General features: G+C 51.2%; 1 protein-coding gene across 1 annotated transcript in view; it reads left to right on the top strand.

Moving 5' to 3' along the window:
• nup160 (nucleoporin 160) overlaps positions 1-16,132 on the top strand; it is a gene marked incomplete in the record, with an annotated part of 54,770 nt that extends 38,638 nt beyond the window's left edge. Inside the window, 9 exon segments of the mRNA XM_034148296.1 lie at positions 5-165; positions 640-700; positions 1,020-1,130; positions 2,077-2,200; positions 2,629-2,730; positions 5,681-5,822; positions 8,773-8,895; positions 15,642-15,737; positions 15,940-16,132. Coding sequence (XP_034004187.1) covers positions 5-165; positions 640-700; positions 1,020-1,130; positions 2,077-2,200; positions 2,629-2,730; positions 5,681-5,822; positions 8,773-8,895; positions 15,642-15,737; positions 15,940-16,023 — 1,004 coding nt within the window.
• Positions 16,133-23,831: the final 7,699 nt, after the last annotated feature.

Raw genomic sequence — 23,831 nt, 5'->3', positions numbered from 1 at the left:
CCAGCTGGCTCAGTGATGTATGAGTTGGGCATGCGTGTGAGCAGAGAGAACAGAACTCCCTCAGGTTTACAGCAGCAGGTCAACTGTTTCCTGTCGGCTCTGAACTGCCTGCGCCTCATCAGGCCGGAGTACGCCTGGATCGTCCAGCCGGCCCCCGGAGCTACAGTACGTTTATATATTATACACATATTATATATATATATATATATATATATATATATATATATATATATATATATATATTATTATTATATATATATATATATATATATATATATACATCTCATCAGCCACTAACCATTCATCCAAATTACTGTGCTCTCCAAATATATTCAAATGAATATTCAAATCCTCCATGTTGCTCTCAGACGGGAGACAACGGGAAACTAAAGACAAGCAAACGGTTTGAAAAGCAAACTGTATGCAGTTCAATCGACCGGACTTCTTTCTGCAGATGTGAGCGTCCTTAACAACGGTCAATAAGTCCTTGACAGTGGTCTGTACTGCTGGATTAACAACGTGTCACGTGTTCTGAGTCGACCAATCAGAATCGAGTATTCAACTAAGCCATGTAATGAATGTGTATATATATAATATATGTATATATAAAACTATATAAATCCTTTGTTTGTGTTGCAGTACGAGCGTGCGGGAGCGTCTCCGAAGAGAAACTCTGACGGAGAGTTCTCCTCTCAGCCAGGTCAGTCACATACCTACATATAGACTGCTGCACAATACTATAGCGTATACATATATATATATACTGCTGCACAACACTATAGCGTATACATATATATATATATGCTGCTGCACAATACTATAGCGTATACATATATATATATATACTGCTGCACAACACTATAGCGTATACATATATAGATACTGCTGCACAATACTATAGCGTATACATATATATATATACTGCTGCACAACACTATAGCGTATACATATATATATATACTGCTGCACAACACTATAGCGTATACATATATAGCTCAGATACTTGTATATGTGTTCAGTGAAGCGTCAGGTGGACATCCTGGAGCTCAGAGACCTGGAGAGAGAGTTCATCCTGTCGAGCAGCCGCCTGAGCCTCAGCCAGCTCCACCCGAGCCAGGCTGCCATCGCAGGTACTCCACCTTTACACCACCTTAACCCACCGTTACACCACCTTAACTCCACCTTTACACCACCTTAACCCACTGTTACACCACCTTTACACCACCTTAACCCACCGTTACACCACCTTAACCCACCGTTACACCACCTTAACTCCACCTTTACACCACCTTAACCCACCGTTACACCACCTTTACACCACCTTAACTCCACCTTTACACCACCTTAACCCACCTTTACACCACCTTAACTCCACCGTTAGACCACCGTTACACCACCTTACTCCACCTTTACACCACCTTAACCCACCCTTTACACCACCTTAACCCACCGTTACACCACCTTAACCCACCTTTACTCCACCTTAACTCCACCGTTACACCACCTTAACCCACCGTTACACCACCTTAACTCCACCTTTACACCACCGTTACACCACCTTAACCCACCTTTACACCACCTTAACCCACCTTTACACCACCTTAACCCACCTTTACTCCACCGTTACACCACCTTAACTCCACCGTTACACCACCTTAACTCCACCTTAACCCACATTTACTCCACCTTAACTCCACCGTTACACCACCTTTACACCACCTTAACCCACATTTACTCCACCTTAACTCCACCACCTTTATACCACCTTAACCCACCGTTACACCACCTTAACCCACCTTTACTCCACCGTTACACCACCTTTACACCACCTTAACTCCACCTTAACTCCACCGTTACACCACCTTAACCCACCGTTACACCACCTTACTCCACCTTTACATCACCTTAACCCACCTTTACACCACCTTAACTCCACCTTAACTCCACCTTAACTCCACCGTTACACCACCTTAACCCACCTTTACACCACCGTTACACCACCTTTACACCACCTTTACACCACCTTTACTCCACCCTAGCACCCCCCTTATTAATTATATTATATATGTATTGCAGGTGGAGCCTCAGCCGGAGAGATGGTGTCTCTCCTAGTCCAATCAGGGCTCTTCGACTCTGCGCTGTCTGTCTGCCAGGCGTTTTCTCTCAGTCTCAGTCCTGTGTTCGAGGGGCTCACCTTCAAGTGAGAGCTTCTTCTATACCTGTGTGACATCACCACGTACCTGAGTGACATCACTGTGTGCGCCTGAGTGACATCACTGTGTGCCTGAGTCCTGAGTGACATCACCGTGTGCCCGAGTGACATCACCGTGTGCCCGAGTGACATCACCGTGTGCCCGAGTGACATCACCGTGTGCCCGAGTGACATCACCGTGTGCCCGAGTGTGCCATCACCGTGTACCTGAGTGACATCACTGTGTGACATCACTGTGTGCCTGAGTGACATCACTGTGTGACAGTGACATCACCGTGTGCCTGTGTGACATCACCGTGTGCCTGAGTGACATCACCGTGTGCCTGAGTGACATCACCGTGTGCCTGAGTGACATCACCGTGTGCCTGAGTGACATCACCGTGTGCCTGAGTGACATCACTGTGTTTATAATGCAGGTGCATCAAGCTGCAGGGGGGGGGGGAGGAGCCTCAGAGCGACGCCTGGAGCTGGCTGGCAGCCAATCAGCTGTCAGCAGTCGTCAACACCAAGGAGTCAAGGTGTGTACCAGCAGTATTACAAGTATTTATACCTTAGTCAGCAGCAGTACTACAAGTATGAATAACTTAGTCAGCAGCAGTACTACAAGTATTAATAACTTAGTCAGCAGCAGTACTACAAGTATGAATTACTTAGTCAGCAGCAGTACTACAAGTATTAATAACTTAGTCAGCAGCAGTACTACAAGTATTAATAACTTAGTCAGCAGCAGTACTACAAGTATGAATAACTTAGTCAGCAGCAGTACTACAAGTATTTATACCTTAGTCAGCAGCAGTACTACAAGTATGAATAACTTAGTCAGCAGCAGTATTACAAGTATTTATACCTTAGTCAGCAGCAGTACTACAAGTATGAATAACTTAGTCAGCAGCAGTACTACAAGTATGAATAACTTAGTCAGCAGCAGTACTACAAGTATGAATTACTTAGTCAGCAGCAGTACTACAAGTATGAATTACTTAGTCAGCAGCAGTACTACAAGTATGAATTACTTAGTCAGCAGCAGTACTACAAGTATTTATACCTTAGTCAGCAGCAGTACTACAAGTATGAATTACTTAGTCAGCAGCAGTACTACAAGTATGAATAACTTAGTCAGCAGCAGTACTACAAGTATGAATTACTTAGTCAGCAGCAGTACTACAAGTATGAATTACTTAGTCAGCAGCAGTACTACAAGTATGAATAACTTAGTCAGCAGCAGTACTACAAGTATGAATAACTTAGTCAGCAGCAGTACTACAAGTATGAATTACTTAGTCAGCAGCAGTACTACAAGTATGAATACCTTAGTCAGCAGCAGTACTACAAGTATGAATAACTTAGTCAGCAGCAGTACTACAAGTATGAATAACTTAGTCAGCAGCAGTACTACAAGTATTAATACCATACTACAAGTATTAATACCATACTACAAGTATTTATACCTTAGTCAGCAGCAGTACTACAATTACTAATAACTTATGTTACACTAATCACAGTGTGTGTGTTATTAATCAGTGTGTGTGTGTTATTAATCAGTGTGTGTGTGTGTGTTATTAATCAGTGTGTGTGTGTGTGTTATTAATCAGTGTGTGTGTGTGTGTTATTAATCAGTGTGTGTGTGTGTGTATTAATCAGTGTGTGTGTGTGTGTTATTAATCAGTGTGTGTGTGTGTGTTATTAATCAGTGTGTGTGTGTGTTATTAATCAGTGTGTGTGTGTGTGTTATTAATCAGTGTGTGTGTGTGTGTTATTAATCACTGTGTGTGTGTGTGTGTTATTAATCAGTGTGTGTGTGTGTGTTATTAATCACTGTGTGTGTGTGTGTTTATTAATCAGTGTGTGTGTGTTATTAATCACTGTGTGTGTGTTATTAATCAGGTGTGTGTGTTATATTAATCACTGTGGTGTGTGGTGTTATAATCAGTGTGTGTGTGTGTGTTATTAATCAGTGTGTGTGTGTGTTATTAATCAGTGTGTGTGTGGTTATTACTCACTGTGTTGTGTTATTAATCATGTGTGTGTGGTTATTAATCACTGTTGTGTGTTATTAATCACTGTGTGTGTGTGTTATTAATCACTGTGGTGTTGTGTGTGTTATTAATCAGTGGTGTGTGTGTTAGTAATCAGTGTGGGTGAATGTGTTATTACTCAGTGTGTGTGTGTTATTAATCACTGTGTGTGTGTTGTGTTATTAAACGACAGTGTGTGTTGGTTATTAATCACTGTGGGTTGTGTGTGTTATTATCATTGTGTGTGTGTTATTAATCAGTGTGTGTGTGTTATTAATCAGTGTGTGTGTTATTAATCAGTGTGTGTGTGTTATTAATCAGTGTGTGTGTGTGTGTGTTATTAATCAGTGTGTGTGTGTTATTAATCACAGTGTGTGTGTTATTAATCACTGTGTGTGTGTTATTAATCACTGTGTGTTTGTTATTAATCAGTGTGTGTGTGTTATTAATCACTGTGTGTGTGTGTGTTATTAATCAGTGTGTGTGTGTTATTAATCAGTGTGTGTGTGTTATTAATCACTGTGTGTGTGTTATTAATCAGTGTGTGTGTGTTATTAATCACTGTGTGTGTGTTATTAATCAGTGTGTGTGTGTGTGTGTGTTATTAATCAGTGTGTGTGTGTTATTAATCACAGTGTGTGTTATTAATCACAGTGTGTGTGTTATTAATCACAGTGTGTGTGTTATTAATCAGTGCGTGTGTGTTATTAATCAGTGTGTGTGTGTGTTATTAATCACAGTGTGTGTGTGTGTGTGTGTTATTAATCACAGTGTGTGTGTGTTATTAATCAGTGTGTGTGTGTTATTAATCAGTGTGTGTGTGTGTGTGTGTTATTAATCAGTGTGTGTGTTATTAATCACAGTGTGTGTGTGTGTGTTATTAATCACAGTGTGTGTGTGTGTTATTAATCACAGTGTGTGTGTGTGTGTGTTATTAATCACAGTGTGTGTGTGTGTGTGTTATTAATCACAGTGTGTTATTAATCAGTGTGTATGTGTGTTATTAATCACAGTGTGTGTGTGTGTTATTAATCACAGTGTGTTATTAATCAGTGTGTGTGTTATTAATCACAGTGTGTGTGTTATTAATCACAGTGTGTGTGTGTGTATGTGTTATTAATCAGTGTGTATGTGTGTTATTAATCACAGTGTGTGTGTGTGTGTTATTAATCACAGTGTGTGTGTGTTATTAATCACTGTGTGTGTGTTATTAATCACTGTGTGTGTGTGTGTATGTGTTATTAATCAGTGTGTATGTGTGTTATTAATCACAGTGTGTGTGTGTGTTATTAATCACAGTGTGTTATTAATCAGTGTGTATGTGTTATTAATCACAGTGTGTGTGTGTGTTATTAATCACAGTGTGTGTGTGTGTTATTAATCACAGTGTGTGTGTGTGTTATTAATCACAGTGTGTGTGTGTGTTATTAATCACAGTGTGTGTGTGTCTCAGTGCTGCAGACGAGGCCTGGCGGCTGCTCTCCTCTTACCTGCTCAGGTATCCGTGTTCCAACGGACGACATCATCGCTGCGTCATCAACAAGCTGCTGTCGCACGGAGTGCCGCTCCCTGATTGGCTCATCAAGTCGTACAAGGTGAGAGCTCAACCAATCAATCCTGAACCCTGGTGTAGCGGCGATCGCTCATCAAAAAGGCCATGGAGGTTAGCAGTCAGAGTTCCCGTGTTGTGGTGAAGGATGAGGTCCACCATCACGTCATTTGCTTTATTTATTTGTCCACGGTTAAAATGTTCTTTTACGACTCGTATCTAAAATCTTGTTTAAAACATAACGATCGCGGTCGGACACAAACGATCACGCTCGGACACAAACGATCACGGTCGGACACAAACGATCACGGTCGGACACAAACGATCACGGTCAGACACAAACGATCGCGGTCGGACACAAACGATCGCGCTCGGACACAAACGATCGCGGTCGGACACAAACGATCGCGCTCGGACACAAACGATCGCGGTCGGACACAAACGATCGCGGTCGGACACAAACGATCGCGGTCGGACACAAACGATCGCGGTCGGACACAAACGATCGCGGTCGGACACAAACGATCGCGCTCGGACACAAACGATCGCGCTCGGACACAAACGATCGCGGTCGGACACAAACGATCGCGCACGGACACAAACGATCGCGCACGGACACAAACGATCGCGCACGGACACAAACGATCGCGGTCGGACACAAACGATCGCGGTCGGACACAAACGATCACGGTCGGACACAAACGAGTCAGCATGATGAGACCTGAACCCTGACACGAGTCAGCATTATGAGACCTGAACCCAGACACGAGTCAGCATTGAGACCTGAACCCAGACACGAGTCAGCATTATGAGACCTGAACCCTGACACGAGTCAGCATTATGAGACCTGAACCCTGACACGAGTCAGCATGATGAGTCCTGAACCCTGACACGAGTCAGCATTATGAGACCTGAACCCTGACACGAGTCAGCATGATGAGACCTGAACCCTGACACGAGTCAGCATGATGAGTCCTGAACCCTGACACGAGTCAGCATTATGAGTCCTGAACCCTGACACGAGTCAGCATTATGAGACCTGAACCCTGACACGAGTCAGCATTATGAGTCCTGAACCCTGACACGAGTCAGCATTATGAGACCTGAACCCTGACACGAGTCAGCATTATGAGACCTGAACCCTGACACGAGTCAGCATTATGAGACCTGAACCCTGACACGAGTCAGCATTATGAGACCTGAACCCTGACACGAGTCAGCATTATGAGTCCTGAACCCTGACACGAGTCAGCATTATGAGACCTGAACCCTGACACGAGTCAGCATGATGAGACCTGAACCCTGACACGAGTCAGCATGATGAGACCTGAACCCTGACACGAGTCAGCATTATGAGACCTGAACCCTGACACGAGTCAGCATGATGAGACCTGAACCCTGACACGAGTCAGCATGATGAGACCTGAACCCTGACACGAGTCAGCATTATGAGACCTGAACCCAGACACGAGTCAGCATTGAGACCTGAACCCAGACACGAGTCAGCATTATGAGACCTGAACCCTGACACGAGTCAGCATTATGAGTCCTGAACCCTGACACGAGTCAGCATTATGAGACCTGAACCCTGACACGAGTCAGCATTATGAGACCTGAACCCTGACACGAGTCAGCATTATGAGTCCTGAACCCTGACACGAGTCAGCATGATGAGACCTGAACCCTGACACGAGTCAGCATGATGAGACCTGAACCCTGACACGAGTCAGCATGATGAGTCCTGAACCCTGACACGAGTCAGCATTATGAGACCTGAACCCTGACACGAGTCAGCATGATGAGACCTGAACCCTGACACGAGTCAGCATGATGAGACCTGAACCCTGACACGAGTCAGCATTATGAGACCTGAACCCTGACACGAGTCAGCATTATGAGACCTGAACCCTGACACGAGTCAGCATTATGAGTCCTGAACCGAGTCAGCATTATGAGTCCTGAACCCTGACCTGAGTCAGCATTATGAGACCTGAACCCTGACACGAGTCAGCATTATGAGACCTGAACCCTGACCTGAGTCAGCATTATGAGTCCTGAACCCTGACACGAGTCAGCATTATGAGACCTGAACCCTGACACGAGTCAGCATTATGAGTCCTGAACCCTGACCTGAGTCAGCATGATGAGACCTGAACCCTGACACGAGTCAGCATTATGAGTCCTGAACCCTGACACGAGTCAGCATTATGAGTCCTGAACCCTGACACGAGTCAGCATTATGAGTCCTGAACCCTGACACGAGTCAGCATGATGAGACCTGAACCCAGACACGAGTCAGCATGATGAGACCTGAACCCTGACACGAGTCAGCATTATGAGTCCTGAACCCTGACCTGAGTCAGCATTATGAGTCCTGAACCCTGACCTGAGTCAGCATTATGAGACCTGAACCCTGACCTGAGTCAGCATTATGAGTCCTGAACCCTGACACGAGTCAGCATGATGAGTCCTGAACCCTGACACGAGTCAGCATGATGAGACCTGAACCCTGACCTGAGTCAGCATTATGAGTCCTGAACCCTGACACGAGTCAGCATTATGAGACCTGAACCCTGACACGAGTCAGCATTATGAGACCTGAACCCTGACCTGAGTCAGCATTATGAGTCCTGAACCCTGACACGAGTCAGCATTATGAGACCTGAACCCTGACACGAGTCAGCATTATGAGACCTGAACCCTGACACGAGTCAGCATTATGAGACCTGAACCCTGACCTGAGTCAGCATTATGAGTCCTGAACCCTGACACGAGTCAGCATTATGAGACCTGAACCCTGACACGAGTCAGCATTATGAGTCCTGAACCCTGACACGAGTCAGCATTAGACCTGAACCCTGACACGAGTCAGCATTATGAGTCCTGAACCCTGACACGAGTCAGCATTATGAGTCCTGAACCCTGACCCTCCCATTGGAGCAGGGAGATGCTGCCTTCAGGGACCAACACGAACATCATGTTGTGATGTGTTACAGGAAGTGGACGCGGCCTCCCTGCTGCGGCTCTACCTGAACTTTGACCTGCTGGAGGAGGCGGGGGATCTGGTGCTGGAGTACGTGGACGCCCTGCTGGGGAGGAACCGGTACTACGGGTTAGAGGTGAGGAACCGGTACTACGGGTTAGAGGTGAGGAACCGGTACTACGGGTTAGAGGAACCGGTACTACAGGTTAGAGGAGAGGAACCGGTACTACGGGTTAGAGGGGAGGAACCGGTACTACGGGTTAGAGGGGAGGAAACCGGTACTACGGGTTAGAGGAACCGGTACTACGGGTTAGAGGGGAGGAACCGGTACTACGGGTTAGAGGAACCGGTACTACGGGTTAGAGGAACCGGTACTACGGGTTAGAGGGGAGAGGAACCGGTACTACGGGTTAGAGGGCAGGAACCGGTACTACGGGTTAGAGGAACGGTACTACGGGTTAGAGGTTAGAGGAACCGGTACTACGGGTTAGAGGGGAGGAACCGGTTACTACGGGTTAGAGGGAGGAACCGGTACTACGGGTTAGAGGAACCGGTACTACGGGTTAGAGGAACCGGTACTACGGGTTAGAGGGGAGGAACCGGTACTACGGGTTAGAGGGAGGAACCGGTATACGGGTTGGAGGAACGGTACTAAGGGTTGTTAGAGGAACCGGTACTACGGGTTAGAGGAACCGGTACTACGGGTAGAGGGCAGGAACCGGTACTACGGGTAGAGGAACCGGTACTACGGGTTAGAGGGAAGAACCGGTACTACGGGTTAGAGGAGAGAACCGGACTACGGGTTAGAGGAACCGGTACTACGGGTTAGAGGTGAGGAACCGGTACTACGGGTTAGAGGAACCGGTACTACGGGTTAGAGGAACCGGTACTACGGGTTAGAGGGGAGGAACCGGTACTACGGGTTAGAGGGGAGGAACCGGTACTACGGGTTAGAGGAACCGGTGCTACGGGTTAGAGGGGAGGAACCGGTACTACGGGTTAGAGGAGAGGAACCGGTACTACGGGTTAGAGGAAACGGTACTACGGGGTTAGAGGGAGGGAGGAACCGGTACTACGGGTTAGAGGAGAGGAACCGGTACTACGGGGTTAGAGGGAGGAACCGGTACTACGGGTTAGAGGAACCGGTACTACGGGGTTAGAGGAACCGGTACTACGGGTTAGAGGGAGGAACCGGTACTACGGGTTAGAGGTGAGAACCGGTACTACGGGTTAGAGGAACCGGGTACTAGGGTTAGAGGGGAGGAACCGGTACTACGGGTTAGAGGAACCGGTACTACGGGTTAGAGGGGAGGAACCGGTACTACGGGTTAGAGGGGAGGAACGGTACTAGGGTTAGAGGAACCGGTACTACGGGTTAGAGGGGAGGAAACCGGTACTACGGGTTGTTAGGGAAACCGGTACTACGGGTTAGAGGTGAGGAACCGTTACTACGGGTTAGAGGAACCGTTACTACGGGTTAGAGGAACCGGTACTACGGGTTAGAGGGGAGGAACCGGTACTACAGGTTAGAGGAACCGGTACTACGGGTTAGAGGTGAGGAACCGGTACTACGGGTTAGAGGTGAGGAACCGGTACTACGGGTTAGAGGAACCGGTACTACGGGTTAGAGGAACCGGTACTACGGGTTAGAGGGGAGGAACCGGTACTACGGGTTAGAGGAACCGGTACTACGGGTTAGAGGAACCGGTACTACGGGTTAGAGGTGAGGAACCGGTACTACGGGTTAGAGGAACCGGTACTACAGGTTAGAGGAACCGGTACTACGGGTTAGAGGGGAGGAACCGGTACTACGGGTTAGAGGAACCGGTACTACGGGTTAGAGGAACCGGGTTAGAGGTGAGGAACCGGTACTACGGGTTAGAGGTGAGGAACCGGTACTACGGGTTAGAGGAACCGGTACTACGGGTTAGAGGGGAGGAACCGGTACTACAGGTTAGAGGAGAGGAACCGGTACTACGGGTTAGAGGGGAGGAACCGGTACTACGGGTTAGAGGGGAGGAACCGGTACTACGGGTTAGAGGGGAGGAACCGGTACTACGGGTTAGAGGAACCGGTACTACGGGTTAGAGGAACCGGTACTACGGGTTAGAGGGGAGGAACCGGTACTACGGGTTAGAGGGCAGGAACCGGTACTACGGGTTAGAGGAACCGGTACTACGGGTTAGAGGAACCGGTACTACGGGTTAGAGGGGAGGAACCGGTACTACGGGTTAGAGGAACCGGTACTACGGGTTAGAGGAACCGGTACTACGGGTTAGAGGGCGGGGAACCGGTACTACGGGTTGGAGGAACCGGTACTACGGGTTAGGGAACCGGTACTACGGGTTAGAGGGCAGGAACCTGGTACTACGTGGTTAGAGGAAACCGGTACGTACGGGTTAGAGGTGAAGAACCGGTTACTACGGGTTAGAGGAACCGGTACTACAGGTAGAGGAACCGGTTCCTAGCGGTTAGAGGGGAGGAACCGGTACTACGGGTTAGAGGAACCGGTACTACGGGTTAGAGGTGTGAGGAACCGGTACTACGGGTTAGAGGAACCGGTACTACGGGTTAGAGGGGGGAACCGGTACTACGGGTTAGAGGGAGGAACTGGTACTACGGGTTAGAGGAACCGGTGCTACGGGTTAGAGGGGAGGAACCGGTACTACGGGTTAGAGGAGAGGAACCGGTACTACGGGTTAGAGGAACCGGTACTACGGGTTAGAGGAACCGTACTTACGGTTAGCGGAACCGGTACTACGGGTTAGAGGGGAGGAACCCGGTACTACGGGTTAGAGGTGAGGAACCGGTACTACGGGTTAGAGGAACCGGTACTACGGGTTAGAGGGGAGGGAACCAGTACTACGGGTTAGAGGAACCGGTACTACGGGTTAGAGGTGAGGAACCGGTACTACGGGTTAGAGGGGAGGAACCGGTACTACAGGTTAGAGGAGAGGAACCGGTACTACGGGTTAGAGGGGAGGAACCGGTACTACGGGTTAGAGGGGAGGAACCGGTACTACGGGTTAGAGGAACCGGTACTACGGGTTAGAGGGGAGGAACCGGTACTACGGTTAGAGGAACCGGTACTACGGGTTAGAGGAACCGGTACTACGGGTTAGAGGGGAGGAACCGGTACTACGGGTTAGAGGGCAGGAACCGGTACTACGGGTTAGAGGAACCGGTACTACGGGTTAGAGGAACCGGTACTACGGGTTAGAGGGGAGGAACCGGTACTACGGGTTAGAGGGGAGGGAAACGGTTACTACGGGTTAGAGGAACCGGTACTACGGGTTAGAGGAACCGGTACTACGGGTTAGAGGGGAGGAAACCGGTACTACGGGTTGTTAGAGGGGAGGAACCGGTACTACGGGTTGGAGAGGAACCGGTACTACGGGTTAGAGGAACCGGTACTACGGGTTAGAGGAACCGGTACTACGGGTTAGAGGGCAGGAACCGGTACTACGGGTTAGAGGAACCGGTACTACGGGTTAGAGGGAAGAACCGGTACTACGGGTTAGAGGAACCGGTACTACGGGTTAGAGGTGAGGAACCGGTACTACGGGTTAGAGGAACCGGTACTACGGGTTAGAGGAACCGGTACTACGGGTTAGAGGGGAGGAACCGGTACTACGGGTTAGAGGGGAGGAACTGGTACTACGGGTTAGAGGAACCGGTGCTACGGGTTAGAGGGGAGGAACCGGTACTACGGGTTAGAGGAACCGGTACTACGGGTTAGAGGAACCGGTACTACGGGTTAGAGGGGAGGAACCGGTACTACGGGTTAGAGGAGAGGAACCGGTACTACGGGTTAGAGGGGAGGAACCGGTACTACGGGTTAGAGGAACCGGTACTACGGGTTAGAGGAACCGGTACTACGGGTTAGAGGAACCGGTACTACGGGTTAGAGGGGAGGAACCGGTACTACGGGTTAGAGGTGAGGAACCGGTACTACGGGTTAGAGGAACCGGTACTACGGGTTAGAGGGGAGGAACCAGTACTACGGGTTAGAGGAACCGGTACTACGGGTTAGAGGGGAGGAACCGGTACTACGGGTTAGAGGGGAGGAACCGGTACTACGGGTTAGAGGAACCGGTACTACGGGTTAGAGGGGAGGAACCGGTACTACGGGTTAGAGGAACCGGTACTACGGGTTAGAGGTGAGGAACCGTTACTACGGGTTAGAGGAACCGTTACTACGGGTTAGAGGAACCGGTACTACGGGTTAGAGGGGAGGAACCGGTACTACAGGTTAGAGGAACCGGTACTACGGGTTAGAGGTGAGGAACCGGTACTACGGGTTAGAGGTGAGGAACCGGTACTACGGGTTAGAGGAACCGGTACTACGGGTTAGAGGAACCGGTACTACGGGTTAGAGGGGAGGAACCGGTACTACGGGTTAGAGGAACCGGTACTACGGGTTAGAGGAACCGGTACTACGGGTTAGAGGTGAGGAACCGGTACTACGGGTTAGAGGAACCGGTACTACAGGTTAGAGGAACCGGTACTACGGGTTAGAGGGGAGGAACCGGTACTACGGGTTAGAGGAACCGGTACTACGGGTTAGAGGTGAGGAACCGGGTTAGAGGTGAGGAACCGGTACTACGGGTTAGAGGTGAGGAACCGGTACTACGGGTTAGAGGAACCGGTACTACGGGTTAGAGGGGAGGAACCGGTACTACAGGTTAGAGGAGAGGAACCGGTACTACGGGTTAGAGGGGAGGGAACCGGTACTACGGGTTAGAGGGGAGGAACCGGTACTACGGGTTAGAGGAACCGGTACTACGGGTTAGAGGAACCGGTACTACGGGTTAGAGGGGAGGAACCGGTACTACGGGTTAGAGGGCAGGAACCGGTACTACGGGTTAGAGGAACCGGTACTACGGGTTAGAGGAACCGGTACTACGGGTTAGAGGGGAGGAACCGGTACTACGGGTTAGAGGAACCGGTACTACGGGTTAGAGGAACCGGTACTACGGGTTAGAGGGGAGGAACCGGTACTACGGGTTAGAGGGGAGGAACCGGTACTACGGGTTGGAGGAACCGGTACTACGGGTTAGAGGAACCGGTACTACGGGTTAGAGGAACCGGTACTACGGGTTAGAGGGCAGGAACCGGTACTACGGGTTAGAGGAACCGGTACTACGGGTTAGAGGGAAGAACCGGTACTACGGGTTAGAGGAACCGGTACTACAGGTTAGAGGAACCGGTACTACGGGTTAGAGGGGAGGAACCGGTACTACGGGTTAGAGGAACCGGTACTACGGGTTAGAGGTGAGGAACCGGTACTACGGGTTAGAGGAACCGGTACTACGGGTTAGAGGAACCGGTACTACGGGTTAGAGGGGAGGAACCGGTACTACGGGTTAGAGGGGAGGAACTGGTACTACGGGTTAGAGGAACCGGTGCTACGGGTTAGAGGGGAGGAACCGGTACTACGGGTTAGAGGAACCGGTACTACGGGTTAGAGGAACCGGTACTACGGGTTAGAGGGGAGGAACCGGTACTACGGGTTAGAGGAGAGGAACCGGTACTACGGGTTAGAGGGGAGGAACCGGTACTACGGGTTAGAGGAACGGTACTACGGGTTAGAGGAACCGGTTACTACGGGTTAGAGGGAGGAAACCAGTACTACGGGTTAGAGGAACCGGTACTACGGGTTAGAGGGGAGGAACCGGTACTACGGGTTAGAGGGGAGGAACCGGTACTACGGGTGTTAGAGGAGAGGAACCGGTACTACGGGTTGAGGGGAGGAACCGGTACTACGGGTTAGAGGAACCGGTACTACGGGTTAGAGGAACCGGTACTACGGGTTAGAGGAACCGGTACTACGGGTTAGAGGTGAGGAACCGGTACTACGGGTTAGAGGAACCGGTACTACGGGTTAGAGGGGAGGAACCGGTACTACGGGTTAGAGGAACCGGTACTACGGGTTAGAGGGGAGGAACCGGTACTACGGGTTAGAGGTGAGGAACCGGTACTACGGGTTAGAGGAACCGGTACTACGGGTTAGAGGGGAGGAACCAGTACTACGGGTTAGAGGAACCGGTACTACGGGTTAGAGGGGAGGAACCGGTACTACGGGTTAGAGGGGAGGAACCGGTACTACGGGTTAGAGGAGAGGAACCGGTACTACGGGTTAGAGGGGAGGAACCGGTACTACGGGTTAGAGGAACCGGTACTACGGGTTAGAGGAACCGGTACTACGGGTTAGAGGAACCGGTACTACGGGTTAGAGGTGAGGAACCGGTACTACGGGTTAGAGGAACCGGTACTACGGGTTAGAGGGGAGGAACCGGTACTACGGGTTAGAGGAACCGGTACTACGGGTTAGAGGGGAGGAACCGGTACTACGGGTTAGAGGTGAGGAACCGGTACTACGGGTTAGAGGAACCGGTACTACGGGTTAGAGGGGAGGAACCAGTACTACGGGTTAGAGGAACCGGTACTACGGGTTAGAGGGGAGGAACCGGTACTACGGGTTAGAGGGGAGGAACCGGTACTACGGGTTAGAGGAATCGGTACTACGGGTTAGAGGGGAGGAACCGGTACTACGGGTTAGAGGAACCGGTACTACGGGTTAGAGGTGAGGAACCGTTACTACGGGTTAGAGGAACCGTTACTACGGGTTAGAGGAACCGGTACTACGGGTTAGAGGGGAGGAACCGGTACTACAGGTTAGAGGAACCGGTACTACGGGTTAGAGGGGAGGAACCGGTACTACGGGTTAAAGGGGAGGAACGCTGAGTCATGATTTACTAAAAGTGTGTGTGTGTGTGTGTGTGTGTGTGTGTGTGTGTGTGTGTGTGTGTGTGTGTGTGTGTGTGTGTGTGTGTGTGTGTGTGTGTGTGTGTGTGTGTGTGTGTGTGTGTGTGTGTGTAGGGTCCTCTCTCTGCTACCTCCCCCTCTGTCTGGCTGCCTTACACCTCCATCGATCAGCTGCTGCAGACGCTCAACGAGACGCAGACCAACAGCAGCGTGAGTACTTCCTGTTCCCTCGCTACTTCCTGTTCCCTCGCTACTTCCTGTTCCCTCGCTACTTCCTGTCCCCTCGCTACTTCCTGTTCACTCGCTACTTCCTGTTCCCTCACTACTTCCTGTCCTGATCTTTACTTCCTGTTCCCTCGCTACTTCCTGTCCCCTCACTACTTCCTGTCCTGATCTTTACTTCCTGTCTCAGATGTATGACAAGGTTCGGGACAGACTGGAGGATTACCACCGGCAGGTCGAACAAACGACCAGACGGCGTCTCCTCGCCCGCTGAGGTGACCTGACCGCTCCGGCCAATCAGAGGCCGGCATCAAGTGTTTTGTTTTTTATAAAAATCCTCTTTTGTACTTCGTCAGTCAATAAAGTTTTCTTTGCTCACCGAGTCATCTTTCTTCTTCTGTGGTGGTTAATGCCCAGTTCCAACGCACACACACACACACACACACACACACACATACACATATAAAATGGTAGTCGCAGCCTACGCGGTCCACGGAGGACCCAGCCCACGTAGACCAGGTAGGCTGGACCGAGCGGCCTACGAAATGAGACGTCTAGCCTATGGAGCGCTTCGTATGTACGTCACGTGATACGCGCTGTTCGGTTACGCTACTCCAGCAGCCTGCTAGCAAATTAGCTTACAAGCTAACTCAGCTGAAAAGGATCCAGAAACTTTACTTTTACATTTTTTGGAGATCACCGTCGGCGATGAATTAAAGAGGACCATGGCCAGGTAAATAAGATGAAGCTGTTCCTTTAGCCCCCAGTAATTCAAGGTTCAAGGTTCAAGGTTCTTTATTGTCAATCTGACATAGCTACAGAGTAATTATGCAGTTGAAAATCTTATGTCACAGGCTTCTCCAACAATGCAACATAATAACATAACATAATAACAATAAGAGCAAGAGCAATACAAAAATAATAATAGTTATAAAAATGAAATAAAGTTATGATGTGGAATAGTGCAGTATGAGTCTATATACAAGTTATTGGAATGATATATATATATTAGGTATTAGATACATACTACTGAGTAGCAGTTGAATGTTTGAAGTTGTTTCAACAGTTCAATTTTTTAACAGTCTCACTGCCCGCGGGAAGAAACTGTCTCCGAATCTTCTTGTCCTTGCCCGGATGCTGCGGTAACGTCTGCCAGACGGCAACAGAAAGAACAGTTTGTGGCTGGGGTGATGGGGGTCTTTGATAATCCGTAGTGATTTCTTCCTGAGCCGCTGGGAGTAAAGGTCCTCCATGGATGGCAGCTCCGTCCTGGTGATGTGCTGTGCAGTTTTCACCACCCTCTGTAAAGCCTTACGATCGAGGTCGGTGCAGCTGCCGTACCAGGCCGTCATGCTGCCAGTGAGGATACTCTCTATCGTGCACCTGTAGAAGTTGCAGAGTATCCTGGAATCCATTTTGAACCTCAGCCTGCGGAGGAAGAAGAGCCGCTGTCGAGCTTTCTTGGTGATGGTGGTGGTGTGAAGAGACCATGTCAGGTCCTCAGTGATGAGTCCATGTCAGGTCCTCAGTGATGAGTCCATGTCAGGTCCTCAGTGATGTGGACCCCAAGGAACCTGAAGCTTTTGACTCTCTCCACCGTAGTCCCATTGATGGCGATGGGGGCGTGTCCCTCTCCCTGCTGCTTCCTGTAATCCACAATCAGCTCCTTTGTTTTGCTGATGTTGAGATGGAGGTTGTTCTCCTGGCACCAAGATGTCAGGTTTTCGACCTCCTCTCTGTATGCCGTCTCGTCATCGTCTGTGATCTGGCCGATGACGGTCGTGTCATCAGCAAACTTCACGATGGTGTTGGAGCTGTGTGTGGCCACGCAGTCGTGGGTGAACAGGGAGTAGAGGAGAGGGCTGAGCACGCAGCCTTGAGGGGCACCGGTGTTAAGAATCAGGGTGGAGGATGTGATGTTTCCCACCCGCACTGCCTGGGGTCTGCCCGTCAGGAAGTTCAGGATCCAGTCGCAGAGGGCGCTGTTGAGCCCGAGGTCTCTGAGCTTGATGGCCAGCTTGGAGGGCACAATGGTGTTGAATGCTGAACTGTAGTCAATGAACAGCATTCTCACATATGTGTTCCTGTTCTTCGGGTCCAGGTGTGAGAGGGCAGTGTGGAGGGTGAGGGCTATGGCGTCGTCTGTGGACCTGTTTGCTCTGTAGGCAAACTGCAGGGGGTCCAGAGATTCAGGGAGGGAGGAGGTGATGAATAATTTGACTAACCGCTCAAAGCACTTCATTATGATGGAGGTGAGTGCTACTGGGCGGTAGTCGTTGGGGCAGGTGATGATTGTCTTTTTGGGGACAGGAATGATGGTGGAGTGTTTAAGACATGTGGGGACTACAGACTGCAGCAGGGACCTGTTGAAGATGTCTGTGAACACCTCTGCCAGCTGAACTGCACACACCCTGAGAACACGGCCAGGGATGCCATCAGGTCCAGGAGCCTTGTGTGGGTTAACCCTTTTAAAGGATTTACACACATCTGCCCTATTTAAAACAAAAGGGCAGTGTAGCTCCTGGTCCCTCTGTACCTCCACAGCCTGGCTGCTCTCAAAGCGTGCAAAAAAACTGTTTAGCTCATCTGGGAGAGATGCGCACGCAGACACTCCCGCAGCACCCCCCGCTGCTCCTTTGTAGTCAGTCATTGTCCTTAGTCCCGCCCACATATTCCTAGTGTTACAGCCTTTGAAGTCAGATTCCACCTTCTCTTTGTACTGTCTCTTTGCATTTTTTATTGCTCTCCGGAGATCATACCTAGACTTCCTGTACTCCTCCAAATCTCCCGCTGTGTGCGCGAGAGTGCGCGCTTTCAGTTTGCCGCGCACCTCACCGTTTACCCAGGGCTTTTGATTTGGGAATGTCCGTACAGAAACCTTCGGTACCACGTCATCGATGCATTTCCCAATGTAGCAGATGACAGTGTCCGTGTGTGTGTTGATGTTATTGTCCTCAAACACACTCCAATCCGTAGATGCAAAGCAATCCTGCGGTGCTGAATCTGACTCCTCGCTCCATCGTTGTACTGTCCTTGTTATCGGTCTGTCCCTTTTAAGTTTCTGCTTGTACGCAGGCAACAACAGTAGTGAGATATGGTCTGATTTGCCGAAGGGAGGGCGAGGGAGAGCCTTATATCCATTCCGGAAAGGGGAATAAACATGGTCCAGTATGTTTCCCCCGCGCGTCGGGAAGTTGATGTGTTGGTAATATTTTGGCAAAACCTTCTTCATGTTGGCGGTGTTGAAATCTCCGGCCACAACGAACGCCGCATCTGGCCGTGAAGTCTCGGTTTTATCAATAAACCCAAACAGCTGATCGAGTGCCGTGTTGTTGTCGGCGAGTGGCTGCGGCGGGATATACACTGCTGTTATCACAACAGATGTGAATTCCCTCGGCAGATGGAAGGGCCCGACATGAGATCATGAGGTGCTCTAGCTGTGCGGAACAGTCCGATGAAATAATCTTCACATCTGAGCACCAGTTGTTGTTAGTCATTACACACACACCGCCTCCCTTACTTTTCCCCGAGTTTGCAGTCCGGTCCTGACGAAAAATAGAGAATCCGTCAGGGACAATAGCGGAGTCCGGGATAGCGGGGTTGAGCCAAGTCTCAGTGAGAATTAACACGTTACAGTTCTTAATGTCCCGTTGAAAAGCAATCCGGCTTCTGAGTTCATCTAGCTTATTTTCAATGGATTGAACATTAGCCAGAAGAATACTCGGAAGAGGGGGCCGATTCTCACGTTTTCTCAGTCTGACCAGCAACCCGGCCCGGCATCCTCGCTTTGTCTTCTTCTTGCGTCTCTCAGGTAGAACAGCAACAGGTAGCCATGGTGAATCTCCATTGTCTGTCGGAGGGTTATTATTGTCCACGAAGTTTCGCAATTGGAAAAGTTCCTCTCTGCTATATTGTATGGCAGAGTAGGTGCGGTCGGCTAGCATGTTGCGAACCATGTTAAAAGTAAAACGGCAAAAGTAAAAGAAATATGTACAAAATACGAAAATGGGCAAAGTTGGAGAGGAGCACAAAGACAATGCGGCCATCTTCACCGGCGCATCATAATGTTACATTAGTAAGTTAACAAGTACATTATATATAGCTGATGTAATTTAATATTATTATTTCATATTTAAAATAATTCTTAATTTTTCTGTACTAATAAAAGAATATGTTTTTTAAATGAACAAAAGCATGTTGTAGAGATTGATTCTTAACAATATTAGTGTTCTAATCTTAATAGCTGTGATCATAACAGTTTATATTCTCCTTCTTCCCCTAAACCTGCCCAGATGATGTCCCACTGACCCCAGGTCAGCACCTCCAGGTCCAGCAGCACCGTGACCCCCCGCTCTGCTGAAATACACAATTAAACATTTTCTATGACCTATTTTTTGTATTAATAAATACAGGGGTTAGGGGTCCTTCTCCAGCACCACAGGGGGTCCAGGTGGATGGCAGCTCTGTCCTGATGATCCGCTGGGGTTAGGGGTCCTTCTCCAGCACCACGGGGGGTCCAGGTGGATGGCAGCTCTGTCCTGATGATCCGCTGGGGTTAGGGGTCCTTCTCCAGCACCACAGGGGGTCCAGGTGGATGGCAGCTCTGTCCTGATGATCCGCTGGGGTTAGGGGTCCTTCTCCAGCACCACGGGGATCCAGGTGGATGGTAGCTCTGTCCTGATGATCCACTGGGGTTAGGGGTCCTTCTCCAGCACCACAGGGGGTCCAGGTGGATGGCAGCTCTGTCCTGATGATCTACTGGGGTTAGGGGTCCTTCTCCAGCACCACGGGGGGTCCAGGTGGATGGCAGCTCTGTCCTGATGATCCACTGGGGTTAGGGGTCCTTCTCCAGCACCACGGGGGGTCCAGGTGGATGGCAGCTCTGTCCTGATGATCCGCTGGGGTTAGGGGTCCTTCTCCAGCACCACGGGGGGTCCAGGTGGATGGCAGCTCTGTCCTGATGATCCGCTGGGGTTAGGGATCTTTCTCCAGCACCACGGGGGGTCCAGGTGGATGGCAGCTCTGTCCTGATGATCCACTGGGGTTAGGGGTCTTTCTCCAGCACCATGGGGGGTCCAGGTGGATGGCAGCTCTGTCCTGATGATCCGCTGGGGTTAGGGGTCTTTCTCCAGCACCATGGGGGGTCCAGGTGGATGGCAGCTCTGTCCTGATGATCCGCTGGGGTTAGGGGTCTTTCTCCAGCACCATGGGGGGTCCAGGTGGATGGCAGCTCTGTCCTGATGATCCACTGGGGTTAGGGGTCTTTCTCCAGCACCATGGGGGTCCAGGTGGATGGCAGCTCTGTCCTGATGATCCACTGGGGTTAGGGGTCTTTCTCCAGCACCATGGGGGGTCCAGGTGGATGGCAGCTCTGTCCTGATGATCCACTGGGGTTAGGGGTCCTTCTCCAGCACCACGGGGATCCAGGTGGATGGTAGCTCTGTCCTGATGATCCACTGGGGTTAGGGGTCCTTCTCCAGCACCACAGGGGGTCCAGGTGGATGGCAGCTCTGTCCTGATGATCTACTGGGGTTAGGGGTCCTTCTCCAGCACCACGGGGGGTCCAGGTGGATGGCAGCTCTGTCCTGATGATCCACTGGGGTTAGGGGTCCTTCTCCAGCACCACGGGGGGTCCAGGTGGATGGCAGCTCTGTCCTGATGATCCGCTGGGGTTAGGGGTCCTTCTCCAGCACCACGGGGGGTCCAGGTGGATGGCAGCTCTGTCCTGATGATCCGCTGGGGTTAGGGATCTTTCTCCAGCACCACGGGGGGTCCAGGTGGATGGCAGCTCTGTCCTGATGATCCACTGGGGTTAGGGGTCTTTCTCCAGCACCATGGGGGGTCCAGGTGGATGGCAGCTCTGTCCTGATGATCCGCTGTGCACTTTTCAGATTAGGGGTCCTTCTCCAGCACCACGGGGGGTCCAGGTGGATGGCAGCTCTGTCCTGATGATCTACTGGGGTTAGGGGTCCTTCTCCAGCACCTCGGGGGTCCAGGTGGATGGCAGCTCTGTCCTGATGATCCACTGGGGTTAGGGGTCCTTCTCCAGCACCACAGGGGGTCCAGGTGGATGGCAGCTCTGTCCTGATGATCCACTGGGGTTAGGGGTCCTTCTCCAGCACCACAGGGGGTCCAGGTGGATGGCAGCTCTGTCCTGATGATCCGCTGGGGTTAGGGGTCCTTCTCCAGCACCACGGGGGGTCCAGGTGGATGGCAGCTCTGTCCTGATGATCCGCTGGGGTTAGGGGTCTTTCTCCAGCACCACAGGGGTCCAGGTGGATGGCAGCTCTGTCCTGATGATCCACTGGGGTTAGGGGTCTTTCTCCAGCACCACGGGGGTCCAGGTGGATACCAGCTCTGTCCTGATGATCCACTGGGGTTAGGGGTCCTTCTCCAGCACCTCAGGGGGTCCAGGTGGATGGCAGCTCTGTCCTGATGATCCACTGGGGTTAGGGGTCCTTCTCCAGCACCACGGGGGGTCCAGGTGGATGGTAGCTCTGTCCTGATGATCCACTGGGGTTAGGGGTCCTTCTCCAGCACCACGGGGGGTCCAGGTGGATGGAAGCTCTGTCCTGATGATCCACTGGGGTTAGGGGTCCTTCTCCAGCACCACGGGGGTCCAGGTGGATGGCAGCTCTGTCCTGATGATCCACTGGGGTTAGGGGTCCTTCTCCAGCACCACGGGGGGTCCAGGTGGATGGCAGCTCTGTCCTGATGATCCGCTGGGGTTAGGGGTCCTTCTCCAGCACCACGGGGGGTCCAGCTGGAAGCCAGCTCTGTCCTGATGATCCACTGGGGTTAGGGGTCCTTCTCCAGCACCACGGGGGGTCCAGGTGGATGGCAGCTCTGTCCTGATGATCCACTGGGGTTAGGGGTCCTTCTCCAGCACCACAGGGGGTCCAGGTGGATGGCAGCTCTGTCCTGATGATCCACTGGGGTTAGGGGTCCTTCTCCAGCACCACAGGGGGTCCAGCTGGAAGCCAGCTCTGTCCTGATGATCCACTGGGGTTAGGGGTCTTTCTCCAGCACCATGGGGGGTCCAGGTGGATGGCAGCTCTGTCCTGATGATCCGCTGTGCACTTTTCAGATTAGGGGTCCTTCTCCAGCACCACGGGGGTCCAGGTGGATGGCAGCTCTGTCCTGATGATCCGCTGTGCACTTTTCAGATTAGGGGTCCTTCTCCAGCACCACGGGGGTCCAGGTGGATGGCAGCTCTGTCCTGATGATCCACTGGGGTTAGGGGTCCTTCTCCAGCACCACGGGGGTCCAGGTGGATGGCAGCTCTGTCCTGATGATCCACTGGGGTTAGGGGTCCTTCTCCAGCACCACGGGGGGTCCAGGTGGATGGCAGCTCTGTCCTGATGATCCACTGGGGTTAGGGGTCCTTCTCCAGCACCACGGGGGGTCCAGGTGGATGGCAGCTCTGTCCTGATGATCCGCTGGGGTTAGGGGTCCTTCTCCAGCACCACGGGGGGTCCAGCTGGAAGCCAGCTCTGTCCTGATGATCCACTGGGGTTAGGGGTCCTTCTCCAGCACCACGGGGGGTCCAGGTGGATGGCAGCTCTGTCCTGATGATCCGCTGTGCACTTTTCAGATTAGGGGTCCTTCTCCAGCACCACGGGGGTCCAGGTGGATGGCAGCTCTGTCCTGATGATCCACTGGGGTTAGGGGTCCTTCTCCAGCCCCACGGGGGTCCAGGTGGATGGCAGCTCTGTCCTGATGATCCACTGGGGTTAGGGGTCCTTCTCCAGCACCACGGGGGTCCAGGTGGATGGCAGCTCTGTCCTGATGATCCACTGGGGTTAGGGGTCCTTCTCCAGCACCACAGGGGGTCCAGGTGGATGGCAGCTCTGTCCTGATGATCTACTGGGGTTAGGGGTCCTTCTCCAGCACCTCGGGGGTCCAGGTGGATGGCAGCTCTGTCCTGATGATCCACTGGGGTTAGGGGTCCTTCTCCAGCACCACGGGGGTCCAGGTGGATGGCAGCTCTGTCCTGATGATCCACTGGGGTTAGGGGTCCTTCTCCAGCACCACAGGGGGTCCAGGTGGATGGCAGCTCTGTCCTGATGATCTACTGGGGTT

Source organism: Trematomus bernacchii, unplaced genomic scaffold (genome assembly GCF_902827165.1).
Source record: "Trematomus bernacchii unplaced genomic scaffold, fTreBer1.1, whole genome shotgun sequence".
Classification (NCBI taxonomy): Eukaryota; Metazoa; Chordata; class Actinopteri; order Perciformes; family Nototheniidae; genus Trematomus; species Trematomus bernacchii.
Note: the sequence above shows the minus strand (reverse complement) of the source record. Positions and strands in the feature narration are given on the sequence as shown.